The following is a 15,002-nucleotide window of genomic DNA, read 5'->3' as shown; positions in this document are numbered from 1 at the left end:
CAGCACCTGCTGCTTGCGATCGCTGACCAGAGTGACCTGAGCCCTGACAATTCCATGGTGGAGAACCAGCTTTGGGAAGCAAGACTCAAGGCCAAAGGCCTAGCGGGCAACTTGGCTGGCATCATGACTGCCCTGGGCCTGCCCACTCCCCAACCAAACACCCTCCTCGGTCCTGTCCCCTTAGGGGACACAGCCTTCCAGAAGAAGTGTCGAGGGTATGTAATAATCCGGGACTACAGCTTTTGGACAGACCGAGCTGTGACTTTCTTGGGTGAGCTCAAGGCCAAATACTCTCAGTAGAGGAGGTGGGACTTCCTGTTAGGGCTGCAACCCTTTCCCTTTCACAGCTGATTCTTTCCTGTTTTTTGTTTTTGTTTTTTTTCTCACCAGGGATTTTTTTCTGCCTTGCTTCTTGGCTAGAAAGGAGACACATGTTGTCTAGCAGGGCTTGTGTACCATGTATCTGGGAATATTTCCTGGGGACCAGGCCTCTAGTCCTTATGCCTGGGCCTCCCTGCCCAGGTCCTGTGGCCTCCCTTCCAGATCTGGGTGGGACTCCATGGACAGCATCTCATGAATTCCCATTCCAGTGGTACTGGTGGCTCATTTTCTGGGTGGAAAGAAATACCTCTTTGAAGAGGCTTCACTTACAGTCCATGGGGTCACAAACAGTCGGACGTGACTGAGTGACGAACGCTTTTCACTTTCATTTCCCACTCTACAGGGGGAGTACAGTTGGTCCCCTTCCTGTCATTTAGGGGAGGTCCAGGGACTGCCTTCTTGTCTCTATCTACCTCACTTCCTGTAGGAAGATACGGACTTTCTGAGCAACGGGTCCTCCCTTTTTTCTGGAGTTCATTGCCTCTTCTAGACTACCTCTCTGACTGTGTCCACTGCTCCAACTTCCCATCTTAAGGTGCTTCCCTTCCTATTCAATGGATGTGTGACTCTTGAAAAGCTAAGGACCCGAGTCACATCTGTTTCTTGCTCAGGACACATCCACTTCGAGATGACAGATGGCATCCCTGGCCTGGGGCTCTCCTGAAGCTCCTATTTATAGTGTGGCTTTTGCTGATGGCTGGGGGGACCAGGCCATACCCCAAGGATCTTATTCTCCTTAAATGTGTCTCCCCATTTTCAATGACTGTATATACTAGTAAATTCAATGTTCTTTTTATTTTTAAACATTTTATTTACAAAAAATTAATTTATTCTCGTAAATAAAACTCTTCAAAGGGGTGAGGTGTTTTTTTTTTTTTTTGTCTCCATAAACCTGACTTGAGGAGAAGGGAAGGTGTGGATTAGGGCCGAGGGAGGGGAAAGGGTGGAGGGCATCAAAGGGAGAGGAGGCAGGGCCACAAGGGGTGGGATGGGGGACGGGGAGAGCAGCAGGTGGAGTGACCCTGGGGGAAGGTGGCTGAAATTTGTCTGGAGTAGCCCTTCCACCACAAGGCCAACAGGCATGTTCCTGGCCAGGACACGACAGAGAGAAGGACAGAGGCAAACAGAGTGACAGGTGGCCCTTCCTTGAGATGAGGTGGAGATATGCACAGGCTACAGCGGGCCAAGAGGAAACAGGAGACGACGGGAAGACAAAGAGATGCTCAGAGAAGCAGATGCAAGCGGTGGAGAAACTCAGGGGAAGCAAGGACATGACAGATAAGGTAAGTCCTGGAGGGAGACAAGAAGGACCCAGAGAGAAAACGAGACGGAGAAGCGTCCAAAGGAAACAGAGAGACGGAAACGGTCTGAGGACAGAGAGACGCTGACAGAGATGGGGAGAGATGGAGATGGCCAGGGAGGGCACCGTGAGCTGGGCCGCGCGCCGGGCGCTCAGGCCGGGCCCCCGGGCGCCAGCTGGCCCAGGTCGGCCTCAGTGCGGCTCACCCACTCGAGGTAGAGGCCGCACACACGGAACCCCAGCACCTTGGCCGGGAAGACGCCCGCTGAGGCAGTGGAGGCGGCGACTGCGGCGGCCGCGGGTTCGGGCCGGGGCCCGCGGCTCTCGGCCCCCAGCGCGGCCAGCACGGCCTCCACCGCGGCGCCCAGAGCCCGGACCTGGCGCGCCGCGTCCTCCAAACGCCGCAGCAGGCGCAGCGCGCGCGGGTTCAGCTCGCCCTGGAGGCGGCGCACGACGTCCAGCAGCGGCGGAAGCGCGGCCAGCGCCGCGGCGTCCAGCCGCAGGCGCTCGGGCACTGGCAGGCCAGCGTGGCCCGGGGCCGGGTCGCTCAGATCGGCCACCGGCAGCCGCGGGGGCGAGAAGCCGGGCAGCCCGAAGGGGTCTCCCTGGTGCTGCACCTGCGGAGACGAGGCAGTCAGGGCGGCCCCTCGGCTGGGAACTCAGCCCTCCACCGCTCTCCTGGGGCCTCAGTGTCCCCAGTCTCACAAGTGACACACTGCCAACAGGACGGCTGTGTTTGAGAGAATACAAAACAACAAAAACCACCGTGGACTTTACACAGGGGCCTCTGTTTTCTCATCTACTCCATAGATATTTAAACGTATCCACTTCTTAAGGTAGTTATATGCGTGCTAAGAGGCTTAAGGCAGGTCCTGACCCATTGGAAGGGCACAAAAAAATGCTACCTCTTTTATTAATGCTATCTTACAGACCCAGGTTCAAATCCTGTTCACCACCACTCACTAGCTGTGCAGTCGGGTGCAAAACCCTTTCCTTCTCTGAGCCTCAGTGGTCTCTTCTATAAGACGAGGGACAGTTCTCTGTCCTTCCTTCCTACCAGGGACCTCTTGAGAATCACAGAAGATAGTGCAGGGGCCGAGGCCGTTCGACTCCCTTCCCCATGTTCCCCCACCTCTCCACCTGCTTAACACACAGCCAGGGACTCCATGAGTAACTATCATGAGAATGAACAAATGAAAAGATAAAGGTGATCTGTAATTTGTAAAGATGCTATAACAATACCATTTATCCTTTGCTAACATGTTGCTTCTGGTTCAGGCACTGTGTCTCCTGCTTTAAACACACTATTCCTAATCTTCCCAATAATGGATGTATTGACAATGGTGATGATTTCATAAATGAGGATACTCAGGCTGACCTGTCCCAGGTCATAGATCTAGGAAGGGGCAGAAGCTGGAAGCTGAACCAAGGTTGGTAGGACTACAAACCTAGTTTTATTACCCTACTATTGCTGTCATAATTATTAAGTTATTATTTCTAATGTTATCATCACTGCCCAAGGTCACCAGTTGGAAGGTTTGTAGTCTATCTGATTCAAAACTACAGGCTCCCTCCACTGCTGCTGCTGCTAAGTCACTTCAGTTGTGTCCGACTCTGTGTGACCCCATAGACAGCAGCCACCAGGCTCCCCCATCCCTGGGATTCTCCAGGCAAGAACACTGGAGTGGGTTGCCATTTCCTTCTCCAATGCAGGAAAGTGAAAAGTGAAAGTGAAGTCGCTCAGTCGTGTCTGACTCTTCGAGACCCCATGGACTGCAGCCTACCAGGCTCCTCCATCCATGGGATTTTCCAGGCAAGAGTACCGGAGTGGGGTGCCATTGCCTTCTCCGTCCCTCCACTACACCAGAGTAATGTCAACCAAAGATGTTGACAAACCCCCCTCCTCTGTAAAAGTGCCCTCTTGGGATGGCATTCCCCTGCTCTAGATTGAAATGGGCCGTCTATATAACACAGATAGAAGAGTTCATAGTTCCTCTTATTCAACTGCCTCCTTTGACACCTGGGGAGATCCAGGCTTACAGAGGTGATATCACAAGATTACACAGAGCCTAGAACCTAGGTTTCTGACTCCCAAGCCAAACTTCCCTTCACTGTCTCAGGTTGCCTCTGTCTTAAAGCACCAAGGAGGGACCCTCTATGGAGGGGCATTTGAGGCACAGAGAAAGTCCTCCTCCAATTTGCTGGATGATGACCAATGGCCAGTTACTGACCCCTCTTGGGAGCCCCAATTTCTGCAGTTGTGAAGAGAGGTTGAGAAAATGAATGGTCAAGGACCCCTTAATCTATACTTCCCCATTTCCCAGGCCCCTGATACCCGCACCCCCCAATCCCACTCACATATTCCTGGAGAAGCTGCTCAGCATATTTGGTGAGGAGGCGGGCAAGGCTGTGTGTCTGTTGGATCTTGGCCTCCAAGTGGGGAAGGGGTGAGGCTGAGGAGTCAGCCTGGGGGTCCTCTGGTGGGAAAAGCAGGGGAGGAATGAGAGCACCCCAACCCCTTGCTTCTTGACCACTTCTTCCAGGCTCGCTCTTCCTGAACCCAGAGGCTCCACTCTGAATTCTCCAATTTTTAAGCCAGGCAGGCTCTGTCCCATTCCAACTGAGGGAGAATAGGGCACCAGACATTTGCCAAACGGTTGTTCCACCTGAAATGCATTCCCTGTCCCCAAACCATTGTTGAAATCCTATTAAAGCCAAATTCACATACAACTTCATCAGTGTAGCTTCCATATACATTGCTTTAAATTAACTTCTTCTTTCTACTAAGGGCCATTAGTTCATACTTCCAAGGTGGTTCTTTTACTGGCTCCTTTATCTAGGAGAATCTGCCTCAGCCTGGGAGCCCTTGGAGGACAGGGCTCACATGTCTCTGTACCTCAGTGATTGTTGGTGGAATTCAGCATCATCAAAGCACAGAACTTCAACTTGAAACGAGCCTTTAAGCTCATTTTACAGATTAGGAGACTGACGTCCAATTCCTTCCCAGACGGCCCTACAATGCAAGACCGTGGGCAGGGCACTATGCCCCATCAGTGAATCAGTAACGCGCCTTAACCTTCACAAGTTAGAGGTTGGCGCTCCTGGAGAAAGACTACATTTCCCAAGATGCCTAGCGCGCATGCCCAGGGCATACTGGGGAATGTAGTCCTGGCCCGGCAACTTCCGCCCCGCCCCCCCGCCAGAGTTTGCCCCGCGGGTCCCTATCCTTAACAGCCTCAACTTTCGTCTCTTGTTGTCACTCACCGACCCCTGTGGCCTAAAGACTTCCTCCCCTAACTTTACCCCTCTCTCTGGCTCCCAGTTCTGATTCTTTTCCGATACTCAGGATCCCGGCGTCCTGGTCCAGCCACGACCCCAGTCCTCCCCCAGGGTGTACTCGAACCCGTGATCTATCTCCTGAGCTCAAGTCTCTGAAGGCACAGCCCCAAGCCTCCTCTAAACTCTGGCCCTTGTCCCTTCCCACAGCTCACCCACAACTCACCCGCTCGTTACCTGACACCGCTGCCCTGTTCTCCCCCGCTCAGGCCGCTCCCTTCCCCGACTTAGGGGTGGCGGTGACCCGGACCCCAGCTTCCAGCCCTTCTGACCCCTGCTCCCCGCGGGCGCTCGGCATCCGACCCTTCAGCCCCTTACCCAGACTGCCCTCCCTCCGGCTCATGCTGGCCCCTGGCTGATCCTGGTTCCCTCCACGCCCCCCTTACGAGGGGGGAAGAAGGGGGAAAAGGGTAGGGGCGTGGCCCAGGCGTAGCCAATCAGGGCTCAGACCCCAACAATCTACCCCCCCCACACACCCCCCCCCCACCCCACCCCCGCTTTCCCAGGCCGGATTCCTTGGCCCTTAGCTCACCTCTCTGCTCACTCGGCCTAGTCGCGAAGGGGACCTGAGGAGGGCAGCAGGTTGTCTGAAGGGTGGATAGGGACCTCAGGCTTGGGGTGTCCGGGCCTTGGAGGCAGCCCTGAGGTCCGATGGGAGGAGAAGTCTCAGGCTCCGATCTGCGGCCCCGGCTGCTTTTCGGAGAAAGCTTGTTGGATGGGGGAGGGGAGGGAGAGGGTAGGAGAGGGCGCAGCTGGGCAGGACAGGAATGTGCTGGCCCTTCCTCTTGTCTGGGGGAGGAGAGAGCCGGGTGCTTGAGAGGCCAAGGTGGGGGCCCTCAGGCTTAGACCACACCTGCCAGTACATGCACTCCTGGCCTGCTTCAGATGCCTTCTGCCCTTGCTTTCACAGTCACACCTACTAGGGGACCACTCATTGCACCTGACCAGACCCAGTAAGAGAACTTCTGACACACCCGCATCTGCTGAAGGGTTCTCAAACAGAAACAAACTTAAAAAGACAGGTACAGGGAGTCATATCCAAAGGTCAACCCACTAACCTGATGCAGAAAAATGCTGTAGGGTCTTTATGCATTTACTTATCCCCACACATGGTTCCCAAGAACCCATTCCGTCCTGGGCTCTGGCATCCAGAAATGATGATCCATTCTTGGTCTCTGGGCCCCTTAGGAGCTCACAGTCTGATAGGGTGACCATAGACAACAGCATGTAGGGTTTGTGAATGAAGAAATTGGGAAGGAGACCTGTGAGTGTGGGAGTATATTGCCATGAGACAATTGCCAGAATAAAGGAAGAAAGGGATGAACTGGCAGAGGGCACAGCAGGTGCGGCCATCATACTTATTAACAGAGACTGTTATTGGGTATTTACTGTGTGCAAGCCATTGTTCTAAGAGTTATACACATATTAACTCATTCCCATGTTGTAGTTGAGGAAATAGAGATGTGACTTGTCCAAGGTCACTGGACAAGCAGAGGTAGAATTTTACCGCAGCAGTTTGGCTCCAGAAATGTTGACATAACCACCTTCATATACCTTAATCCCTTTGAACGTAGTCACTGGAAAACACACAGACACAGTAGCCACACCCTTGAAATACACACACATAGCCACACAAATTTAGCATGTCTGCTAATAAACACAGCTTCAAACAAAATCAACCAAGACATACTCCGTTTTAAGAAACTTTCCATTCAAGTAGGGAAAAGTGCACACCATCATAAGCGTACAGCTCAACGAATTTTCCAAGAGTAATCATGCCCTGGGAATCAGCACCAGATTAAGAAACAGAGCATGACCCGTTCCCAGAACCCTCCTCTTAGCCCCTCCCAGTCCCATGGGTGACCGCCTGCCTGATTTCTCACACCATTTATTGATGTTGTCGGTTCTGAACTTCATGTAAATGAAATCATACAATGGTGTACTTCTGTATCCTACTCCTTTCATGAGACTTGTCTCCGTTGTTGGGGGTAGCAGGACCTCAGCCTTCTTGCTTGGTCCTCCATGGTGTAAACAGGCTCCAATTCATTTTCCACTCCCCTGTCGATGGGTTGTTTCCAGTCTGAGGCTATTACGGAGATATGAACATTCCAGGACAGGCCCCTTGGTACTCATACCCACGCATTTCTGTTGGCTGTTAACGACCTGGGAGTGGAACTGTTGGATCATAGTTTCGCTGAAAAACCGCCAGCTTTTCGAAGTAGTATCTCTACCAATTTACACTCCCCCAGAAACAAGAGGGATCTAGTTGCCCTACTTCCTCGCCTCCACTCGGTAGGTTTCATCGTTTTCATTTTAGCCGTTCTGGTGGTGAAGAATCAGTTATATGCAGTGTCAGGCACGTAATTGGCATTCAGACTGTTGAATGAATGGATGAAGGGGTAGTAGAACAGTTTAGAACCTGATAGTCTGGCGAGGGAGACACACACACACAGCGTCCCAGGGACGTCCCCACGCGCAGCGGTCTCTCACGGGACATTGACCCTCTCGCGCCCCCTGGCGCCCACGTGGCTTGAACGCACGGCCGCAGCCCCGCCGCGCGCGTCCAGTCGCCCAGCTGCCCCCAAGCTGCCTCTCGGCGGCAGGCAGGGGGCGCTGCGCGTCCGGGTGCCCCGAGGGGGCGGGCCCGGTTGGGGCGGGGCCGGCCGACTTCCAGGCCTGGGCTCTGGCCGCCCGCGCCGCCCGGCCGCTCCGGGGACGGGCCGGGGCGGGGCGCGGCGGCAGGAAGCGGGGCGGGGACTCGCGGAGGCGTTGGGGGAGCGAGGGAGGGCGCGACCAACTCCCGGAGGGACGACGGGCTGAGAGAGCGGCGCCCCGGCCTGGCGCCGAGCCTGAGCCCGCCGGACGGGAGGCGGCCCAGCCGCGGGCTCGGCCTGGGCCCCAGCCCCGCCAGCATGGCCGGCCGGACCGTGCGGGCCGAGACCCGGAGCCGGGCCAAGGATGACATCAAGAAGGTGATGGCGACCATCGAGAAGGTCCGGAGATGGTGAGCGCTGCCCCGGGGCCAGGGACGGGACCCGGGGGGCCACTCCTCCCCCATATAAGTCTACCCCCGCTTCGCCAGCTGTGGCCCCCAGCTGTTAGGTGTGCCTCCCAGCTGCGCGCCGGAGCTGCGGGGCTCTATCTTCCTTCTGGCTACACCCTGGGGTCTACAAAGCGTGTTCCCCAGTCCTGCCCTCCCGAAGCTGGAGCCCCCGTTTATGCCCCGCCCCCTGAAGCTTTGACACTCCTCCCGCGAGTGTGCCCGGGGATCTTCATTGCTAAGGTCCCCAGCCGGCCTCAGAGTCCGAGCTCTCCATGTGTATACCCCAGGGGTCTGCAGAGCCGCGACCCCAAGTCACACTCTCTCTAGAAGCAACCCCCCCTCGCCCCCCGCCAATCTGTGCCCTCGGGTTTGCAGGGTTTCTCCAACTATGTCCTCTTAGCAAAAGTGCCCCTTCCATCAGGGCATCACCCCCATATCTCGGGGTATCCCCAGATGTGTCCCGCTCCCGGGGTGGCCCTCCCCTCAGGCCTCTCTGACCCAATCCCCACACTGTCCCACAGGGAGAAGCGCTGGGTGACTGTGGGCGACACTTCCCTTCGTATCTTCAAGTGGGTGCCAGTGGTGGACCCCCAGGAGGAGGTGAGCAAGTCCCCCCCCCTCCCCCCACCCCCGTCCCAGGCCCTTCTTCTGTGTAACCTCGGGCAAGCCCCTCCCAACCCTGGCCTCCACCTCCAGTCTCCACTCACAGCTCAAATGCAGGAGCACAGACAGATGTTAACAATTAATAGCAACTCCTCCTCTTCCCCTCCCCCCCGACCAGACCTCGGTCCCCCGCTGCCCCCACCTCCCCGGTTCAAGAACTAACCCAGCGTGCACAACCTGTCACCTCATGCAGGGCCTTCCGCTTCTCTCTGCCTCAGTTTCTTTATTTGCACAGTGGGGGCTTGGCAAGTGCTAACCAGAAAGCTGCCTCTGACCCTTAGCCCTCTAACCCCCAGGAGCGCCGGAGGGCAGGTGGAGGGGCAGAGAGATCCCGAGGCCGGGAGCGGAGGGGCCGGGGCGCCAGTCCCCGAGGGGGCGGTCCTCTCATCCTGCTGGATCTCAATGGTAGGTAGGGATGCTGGGATGTGGGGGCTGTGGGCATTAAGGGAGGGGACTGGGGCCTCAAGCCCAACCCTTTCGGCTTTTTTCCCCCACAGATGAGAACAGTAACCAGAGTTTCCATTCAGAAGGCTCTCTGCAGAAGGGCACGGAGCCCAGCCCTGGGGGCACCCCCCAGCCCAGCCGCCCTGTGTCACCTGCTGGACCACCGGAAGGGGTCCCAGAGGATGCTCAGCCCCCACAGCTGGGCCAGGAGAGAGGTAGGACCAGGTGCCTCGCAGGAGCCCTCTCTTCTGAGCCCTCTCTCCTCCCCCCTCCAAAGTGGGAGCCACCAGCTTGCCCCTCTGCCAGCCCTTCCTCCTAAGATGCTTCCCTGAGTTCTGTGGAAAGTCACCGCCCTTCCTCTAGGGACAGTCTCTCCTTCTCTGGCTTCTTAGCTTCTGTGGATAACTTATCACTGTCTGAGATTTTCATGTAGATTTAGCTTTGTACTAGTTAAATAGCTTTCTTTCCCACCTCATGTCAGCTTCCTGACTGTTGGGCCCACGTTGACCTTGTTCACTGGTGTTATCCTCAGAACACCATGGAACACATAGTAGGTGCTCAATAAGTATTTGCTGGGCCTTCCCTGGTGGCTCAGTCCATCGGGTCTCAAAGAGTCAGACATGACTGGGTGACTGAACAACAGCAGCCCTGGTAGCTCAGCTGGTGAAGACTCCGCCTCCAATGCAGGAGACCCTGGTTCAATTCCTGGGTTGGGAAGATCCCCTGGAGAAGGAAATGACAACCCACTCCAGTATCCTTGCCAGGATAATCTCCTGGACAAACCGGTGGGCTACAGTCCATGGGATCCCCAAGAGTTGGACACGACTGAACATGCATGCACGATAAAATAATTGTGATAATCATAAGAGTGATTAATAATAAGTGGTAATATAACTGCTAATATTTACTGAGCTAAGCACTTTCCATGTTTTATCTCATTTAATCTTCACTACAACCCTATGAGGGTTATGGTCTCTATTTATAGATGAGAAACCAAAACTCAGAGAGTTTAAGTAAGTTACCTAAGCACACATAGCCAATGAGCTAGGATCTTGGGCATGAGTCCTCCTCATGTGTCCTCCCCTAGAGTCAGTACCCTGTCTGGTCAGATTCACTTCCCCCGTGTGTTTGCCTTCCCCTGCCTCCCCAGCTCTGTCGTCTCTCCCACCCACACCTGGCTCCAGCCTCCAGGATCTCCCCTCCTCCAGTCGTACCCCCAGTGAGCACAAGTTTGACAAGGTTCTTTTCCTGCTGCAAAGCCTTCAGTGACTCCCTATGACCTTTGACTCCTCAACCTGGCACTCTGGGCCCTTCATGAACTGTCCCCTGCTGACCTCATTGTTCCCATCCAAGAACACCCTGATTTGGGCCTATGTTCCATGTTTAGATAATACCACACACTTTTGTACCTGTACTAATATAAAAACAATAATTCACAATTATCGAGCACTTACTCTGTGCCAGGCCCTGTGCTAATGGCTTTTCCTGTCTCATTTAATCCTTACAACAGTCTTGTGTGGTAATTACTATGCATGTGGTGTAGTCACTCAGTCGTATCTAACTCTTTGCGACCCTTTAGACTTTAGCCCACCAGACTCCTCTGTCCATGGGGATTCTCCAGGCAAGAATACTGGAATGGGTGGCCATGTCCTCCTCCAGGGGATCTTCCCCACCCAGGAATTGAACCGGCATCTCCTGTGCCTCCTGCTTTACAAGCAGATTCTTTACCCGCTAAGCCATCAGGGAGCCCAGTCATTACTATAATCATCCCCATTTTACAGACAGGAAAACAGGCTTAGAGAAATAAAGTTACTTGCCCAAGGTCAGAATTTTAACCCAAGTAGTCCAACCCCAGGCTTCCCAGATGGCTCAGTGGTAAAGAACCCACCTGCCAATGCAGGAGACATAAAGAGACATGGGTTTGATCCCTGAGTCAGGAAGATCCCCTGGATGGGGGCATGGCAGCCCACTCCAGTATTCTTGCCTAGAGAATCCCGTGGACAGAGGAACCTGGTAGGCTACAGCCCATAGGGTCGCACTAAGTCAGACACGAGTGAAGTGACTTAGCACCCATGCACACACGCACGGAGTCCAACACCCAGATCTGTGCTTGCCAAGCTTCTGTTGCCTCTACCTGAAATGTACTCCAGCTCTGCATTTGTCTACCTGATCAAATCTACTCACCTGTCAAGATCCCACCTACATGTCCTTCCTGTGTTTTCTTTCTGGGTTGCAGCCAGGGATCTGGCTCCCCACTCAGTGCTCCCATAGCCCACAGGCTTATGTGACTCATGGGTTTCCCACCTGGTCTCTGCAGTGGCTCAGGGAACGTCTGTTTATTTCATGTTTCAGACCCTGGGGGCATACCTGCGGGCAGCACAGATGAACCCCCTATGTTGACCAAGGAGGAGCCTGTTCCAGAATTGTTGGAGGCTGAGGTGAGAGTGGCCACCTGGACTCCCAGGTCTTGGAGGGAGTGGGGAGCTGTGGGGTCGCTAAAAGCTTGAGGGCTGCACTCTTGAGGTCAAGGTGGGAAATGTAGGCCTTGGATACAGCTAAAGGCTGGGTTCTTGGGACTGAAAAGAAAAGGGTGTTTTAGAAACAAAATCCTCCAGGCTGGATGGGGGCTAACTTGAGACCATTAAAAACCTGAAAAGATCGTGGTGCACCTTCAAGTTTTTTTTTTAATCCTAAGGATGTAACAGCTTTAAAAAGTCTCCCACAAACTTCTGACTTTTCCTGCAAGGACTACCGTGTAATACGTTTTCCAGAATTATCAACTTCTTTCCCCCAAAACAGTGTAGTTGTTTCCGGCGCCTTACTTATTCTGCTTCCCAGGTGGCGCTAGCGGTAAGGAACCCACCTGCCAGTGCAGGAGACATAAGAGATCTGGGTTCGATCCCTGAGTCGGGAAGATCCCTTGGAGGAGGGCATGGCAACCCACTCCAGTATTCCTGCCTGGAGAACCCCATGGACAGAGGAGCCTGGTGGGCTATAGTCCATAGGGTTGCACAGAGTCGGACACAACTGAAGTGACTTAGCATACACACACTTTGCATCCTGGGGCCCCGGCCCTGGGCTAGACTCCCGAGTCCGGGAAGGGAGTGGAGTGGAGGCTTTGGAGAAGGCAGGGCTAGGAGCCTGCACTCTTGGGTTGGGGTGGAGCTCACGCCTGTCCACCCTTCCTCTCCAGGCCCCTGAAGCTTACCCCGTCTTTGAGCCCGTGCCATCTGTCCCCGAGGCAGCCCAGGGTGATCCCGAGGACTCGGAGGGCGCCCCCCCACTCAAGCGCATCTACCCAAATGCCCCTGACCCCTGAGAAGCCGGCCTGCCTGTCCTGTCGCCCCGGGGGCCCCTTTGGCTTTTTACAAATAAAGACCCTTTTGTAATTTTGTGTCATGTCGTTTCCCCGTCAGGGCTGGGGAGGGTCTCTGGAGACAGTTTTGTCTCATGCTCCAATTCTCAGAGGGGGTCACTGAGGCTCTAAGAGGATCTACCTATAGCTACACCCTGAGTCAGACATGGAAGGGGGGTTCGAGCCAGGACCCTGCCTCCCCTACCCTCTCTCCACTCTGTCTTGTCCCCCTTACCTTTGACCCTGCCTTTGGCTGTGCTGCTCTTGGGAATCCCCAGGACCCCTTTTCTTCCTGCTCAGCCCTGCCCGGGCCCAGCAATTACCAAAGCTCTGGGCTGCTAGGAGTGTGAGTCCCATTCACACACAGGAACATGGAGGCCCCGCGGGATTTTGGGGCCTGCGATGACCCAACCTGTTCCCTGCCCTGAGGAAGCTACAGTCTGGTGCCTCCCTGCCTCTGGTCAGCCATTCCTCCGGTGGACCCCTGCCCACATTCCTAGTGGAATCTTCCTTGTCCTCATCTCAATGGCCACCTCTTCCAGGAAGCCTTCCCTGACTGCAGGCTTAGTTTCTCCCACCGTTTGGGCCCCCACACCACCACCCCGTGTGTTTCTCTCCCTTTGTCTCAGTATTGATCAGGGTGTTGGGGGACGGTGGGTTTGTACATCTGTCTCATCCACTAGGCTGTGGGCCGCTGAGAGCAGAACTTGGTCCCAGCCATGCCTAACAGCACACTCGGCATAGAACAATCATAGTAACTATTTGATGAATGAATGAATGAGCTGAGGCTTTCCAGGAAGGCTTCTCTGAGGAGGTGGCACGTGAGCTGGGCTCTGAGCCATGCACCTCAGCATGGTATATCTGAAGTCAGAAGTCCAGGCTCTGTTACTCACTAGCCCTATGGCTCTATGCTGGGCTCCTTTCCCTCTCTGAGCTGTAGTTTGTTCATCTGAGCAATGGGGACAATAGCTAGGCCTCATCTGCTGCAATGGTTTGTGGGAACCTTCAAAGAACATAAAAAACCTTCACTCTATGCCTGCCAGAGAGTCAGAGTCAGAGTCCTGTTTTTAACAAAGGAAGAGACTGAGGTTCAGAGAAGACCACATTGAAACTTTAAAGAACTTTGTTAAAAATTTAGGGGTATTTCCTGATAGCAGCTGCAGTAGTAATACTATTTGAGCCGGGCTGGCCAGGGGAGCCACGTGTGCAGTGATGTGGTATATTCATTTTTTGTTGTCGCCTAACAAATTATCACAATTTTAGTGGCTTAAAACAACACAGATTTATTACCTTAGCATTCTGGAGGACAGATTTCCAAAATTACTCTCAGTGGGTTAAAATAAAAGTGTCAGCAGGGGCTCATTCCTTCCAGGGCCTATAGGGGAGAACGTGTGTGCTTGCCTTTTCTGGCTTCTGCAATCCACTGCAAGTCTTGTGGCCCCTGCTGCATCTTCAAATCCATCAGCAAGAGTAGCATCCTCCAAACTCCCTTTCTCTCTCTGCTTCCATTGTCACCTTTTCTTCTCTGACTCTCCTGCCTCCCTCTATTAAAGACTCTGGTCCTACGGGATAATCTAGGATAATCTTACCATCTCAAGATTCTTAATGTAATCACATCAGCAGAATCTTATTTGCCATGTAAAGTAACATCGTCACAGGTTCCAGAGAGAGGGCATGGACATCTTTGGAGGGCCATGCATGTGGTAATAATCTCAACCGTTTTGGGGATGTGTGGGTCATCTCATGTATCACCCCATGGGGTAACCAGAGTGCTCTGTAAAGTGCTTTGTGTGGATTAGTACAGTATTAAGGCTCAGAATTGGGTTTGAATCTCAGCATTTCCATTCATTCTGTCTGTGACCTTGAGCAAGTGATGTAACCTCTCTGTGCCTCAGTTGTTTTATCTGTACAGTGGAGATAATAGTAATATCAGCCTGGTGAGATGATTGTGAGGATTAAATGAAGGGATATATGGAGAGAGAGTTCTCGGCTTGGTCCATAGTAAGTGCTCAATAATGGCTTTTGTTAGCCCATGTTATAGATGAGGATGTTCAGCAGTAGGGGTAGAGGGCAGAGACTCACTTGCCAGTGAGACTGGGAAAGAAGTTATTTCCAAGTAGCCTTGAAAGGCTAAAGTTTGAGTCTCCCCCATTCCTATCCCTCTCCTGGCCCAAGGCCTCAGGCTCTGGGCATCTGTCCCTTGGCCCAAGCCTGCCTGCACCCTTTCTGTAGTCTACTCTGTAACTACTCTGTAACTTGAAAAGCCACCTCTTCCGTAGGCACACCCCTGATCATCCCCTTGCCATGCCCTCCCTGCCCCCTCCCCACGTCCACACTCTCTTTTTGGAAATTCTTCACCCTTGGCTCTTGGGCCCTCGCCTCCAGTGCCCCACCATTCTTTTCCTCTATGTCATTCTCTCCTTTTCCTAACCCCTAAAATATCCCTCATGAACATTTCCTGACCTAGCTCTTTTCTTCAT

The 15,002-nt window shown here is 53.8% G+C and overlaps 2 protein-coding genes across 3 annotated transcripts; one reads left to right on the top strand and one right to left on the bottom strand.

The window, feature by feature from the left end:
• Positions 1-1,157: 1,157 nt before the first annotated feature.
• Positions 1,158-5,360, bottom strand: CTF1 (cardiotrophin 1). Of its 2 annotated transcripts, NM_001192384.1 has the most exons (3): positions 5,336-5,360; positions 4,040-4,158; positions 1,834-2,298 (listed from the first exon to the last, which is right to left on the bottom strand). In NM_001192384.1, the coding sequence occupies exons 1-3, from the start codon at positions 5,358-5,360 to the stop codon at positions 1,834-1,836; spliced, it is 609 nt and encodes a 202-aa protein (NP_001179313.1). The 2 variants fall into 2 exon arrangements, with proteins under 2 accessions (XP_010817719.1, NP_001179313.1); XM_010819417.4 differs by lacking the exon at positions 5,336-5,360 and having other exon boundaries at positions 1,158-2,298; positions 4,040-5,177.
• A 2,453-nt stretch (positions 5,361-7,813) lies between these two features.
• Positions 7,814-12,556, top strand: BCL7C (BAF chromatin remodeling complex subunit BCL7C). The gene is made up of 6 exons (NM_001099722.2): positions 7,814-8,021; positions 8,582-8,660; positions 9,020-9,128; positions 9,221-9,382; positions 11,520-11,605; positions 12,361-12,556. The coding sequence occupies exons 1-6, from the start codon at positions 7,930-7,932 to the stop codon at positions 12,484-12,486; spliced, it is 654 nt and encodes a 217-aa protein (NP_001093192.1). The 5' UTR covers positions 7,814-7,929; the 3' UTR covers positions 12,487-12,556.
• The last annotated feature ends 2,446 nt before the right edge of the window (positions 12,557-15,002 follow it).

The sequence above is a fragment of the Bos taurus genome, chromosome 25 (genome assembly GCF_002263795.3).
Source record: "Bos taurus isolate L1 Dominette 01449 registration number 42190680 breed Hereford chromosome 25, ARS-UCD2.0, whole genome shotgun sequence".
NCBI lineage: Eukaryota > Metazoa > Chordata > Mammalia > Artiodactyla > Bovidae > Bos > Bos taurus.
This window is presented reverse-complemented; position numbering and strand designations above follow the sequence as displayed.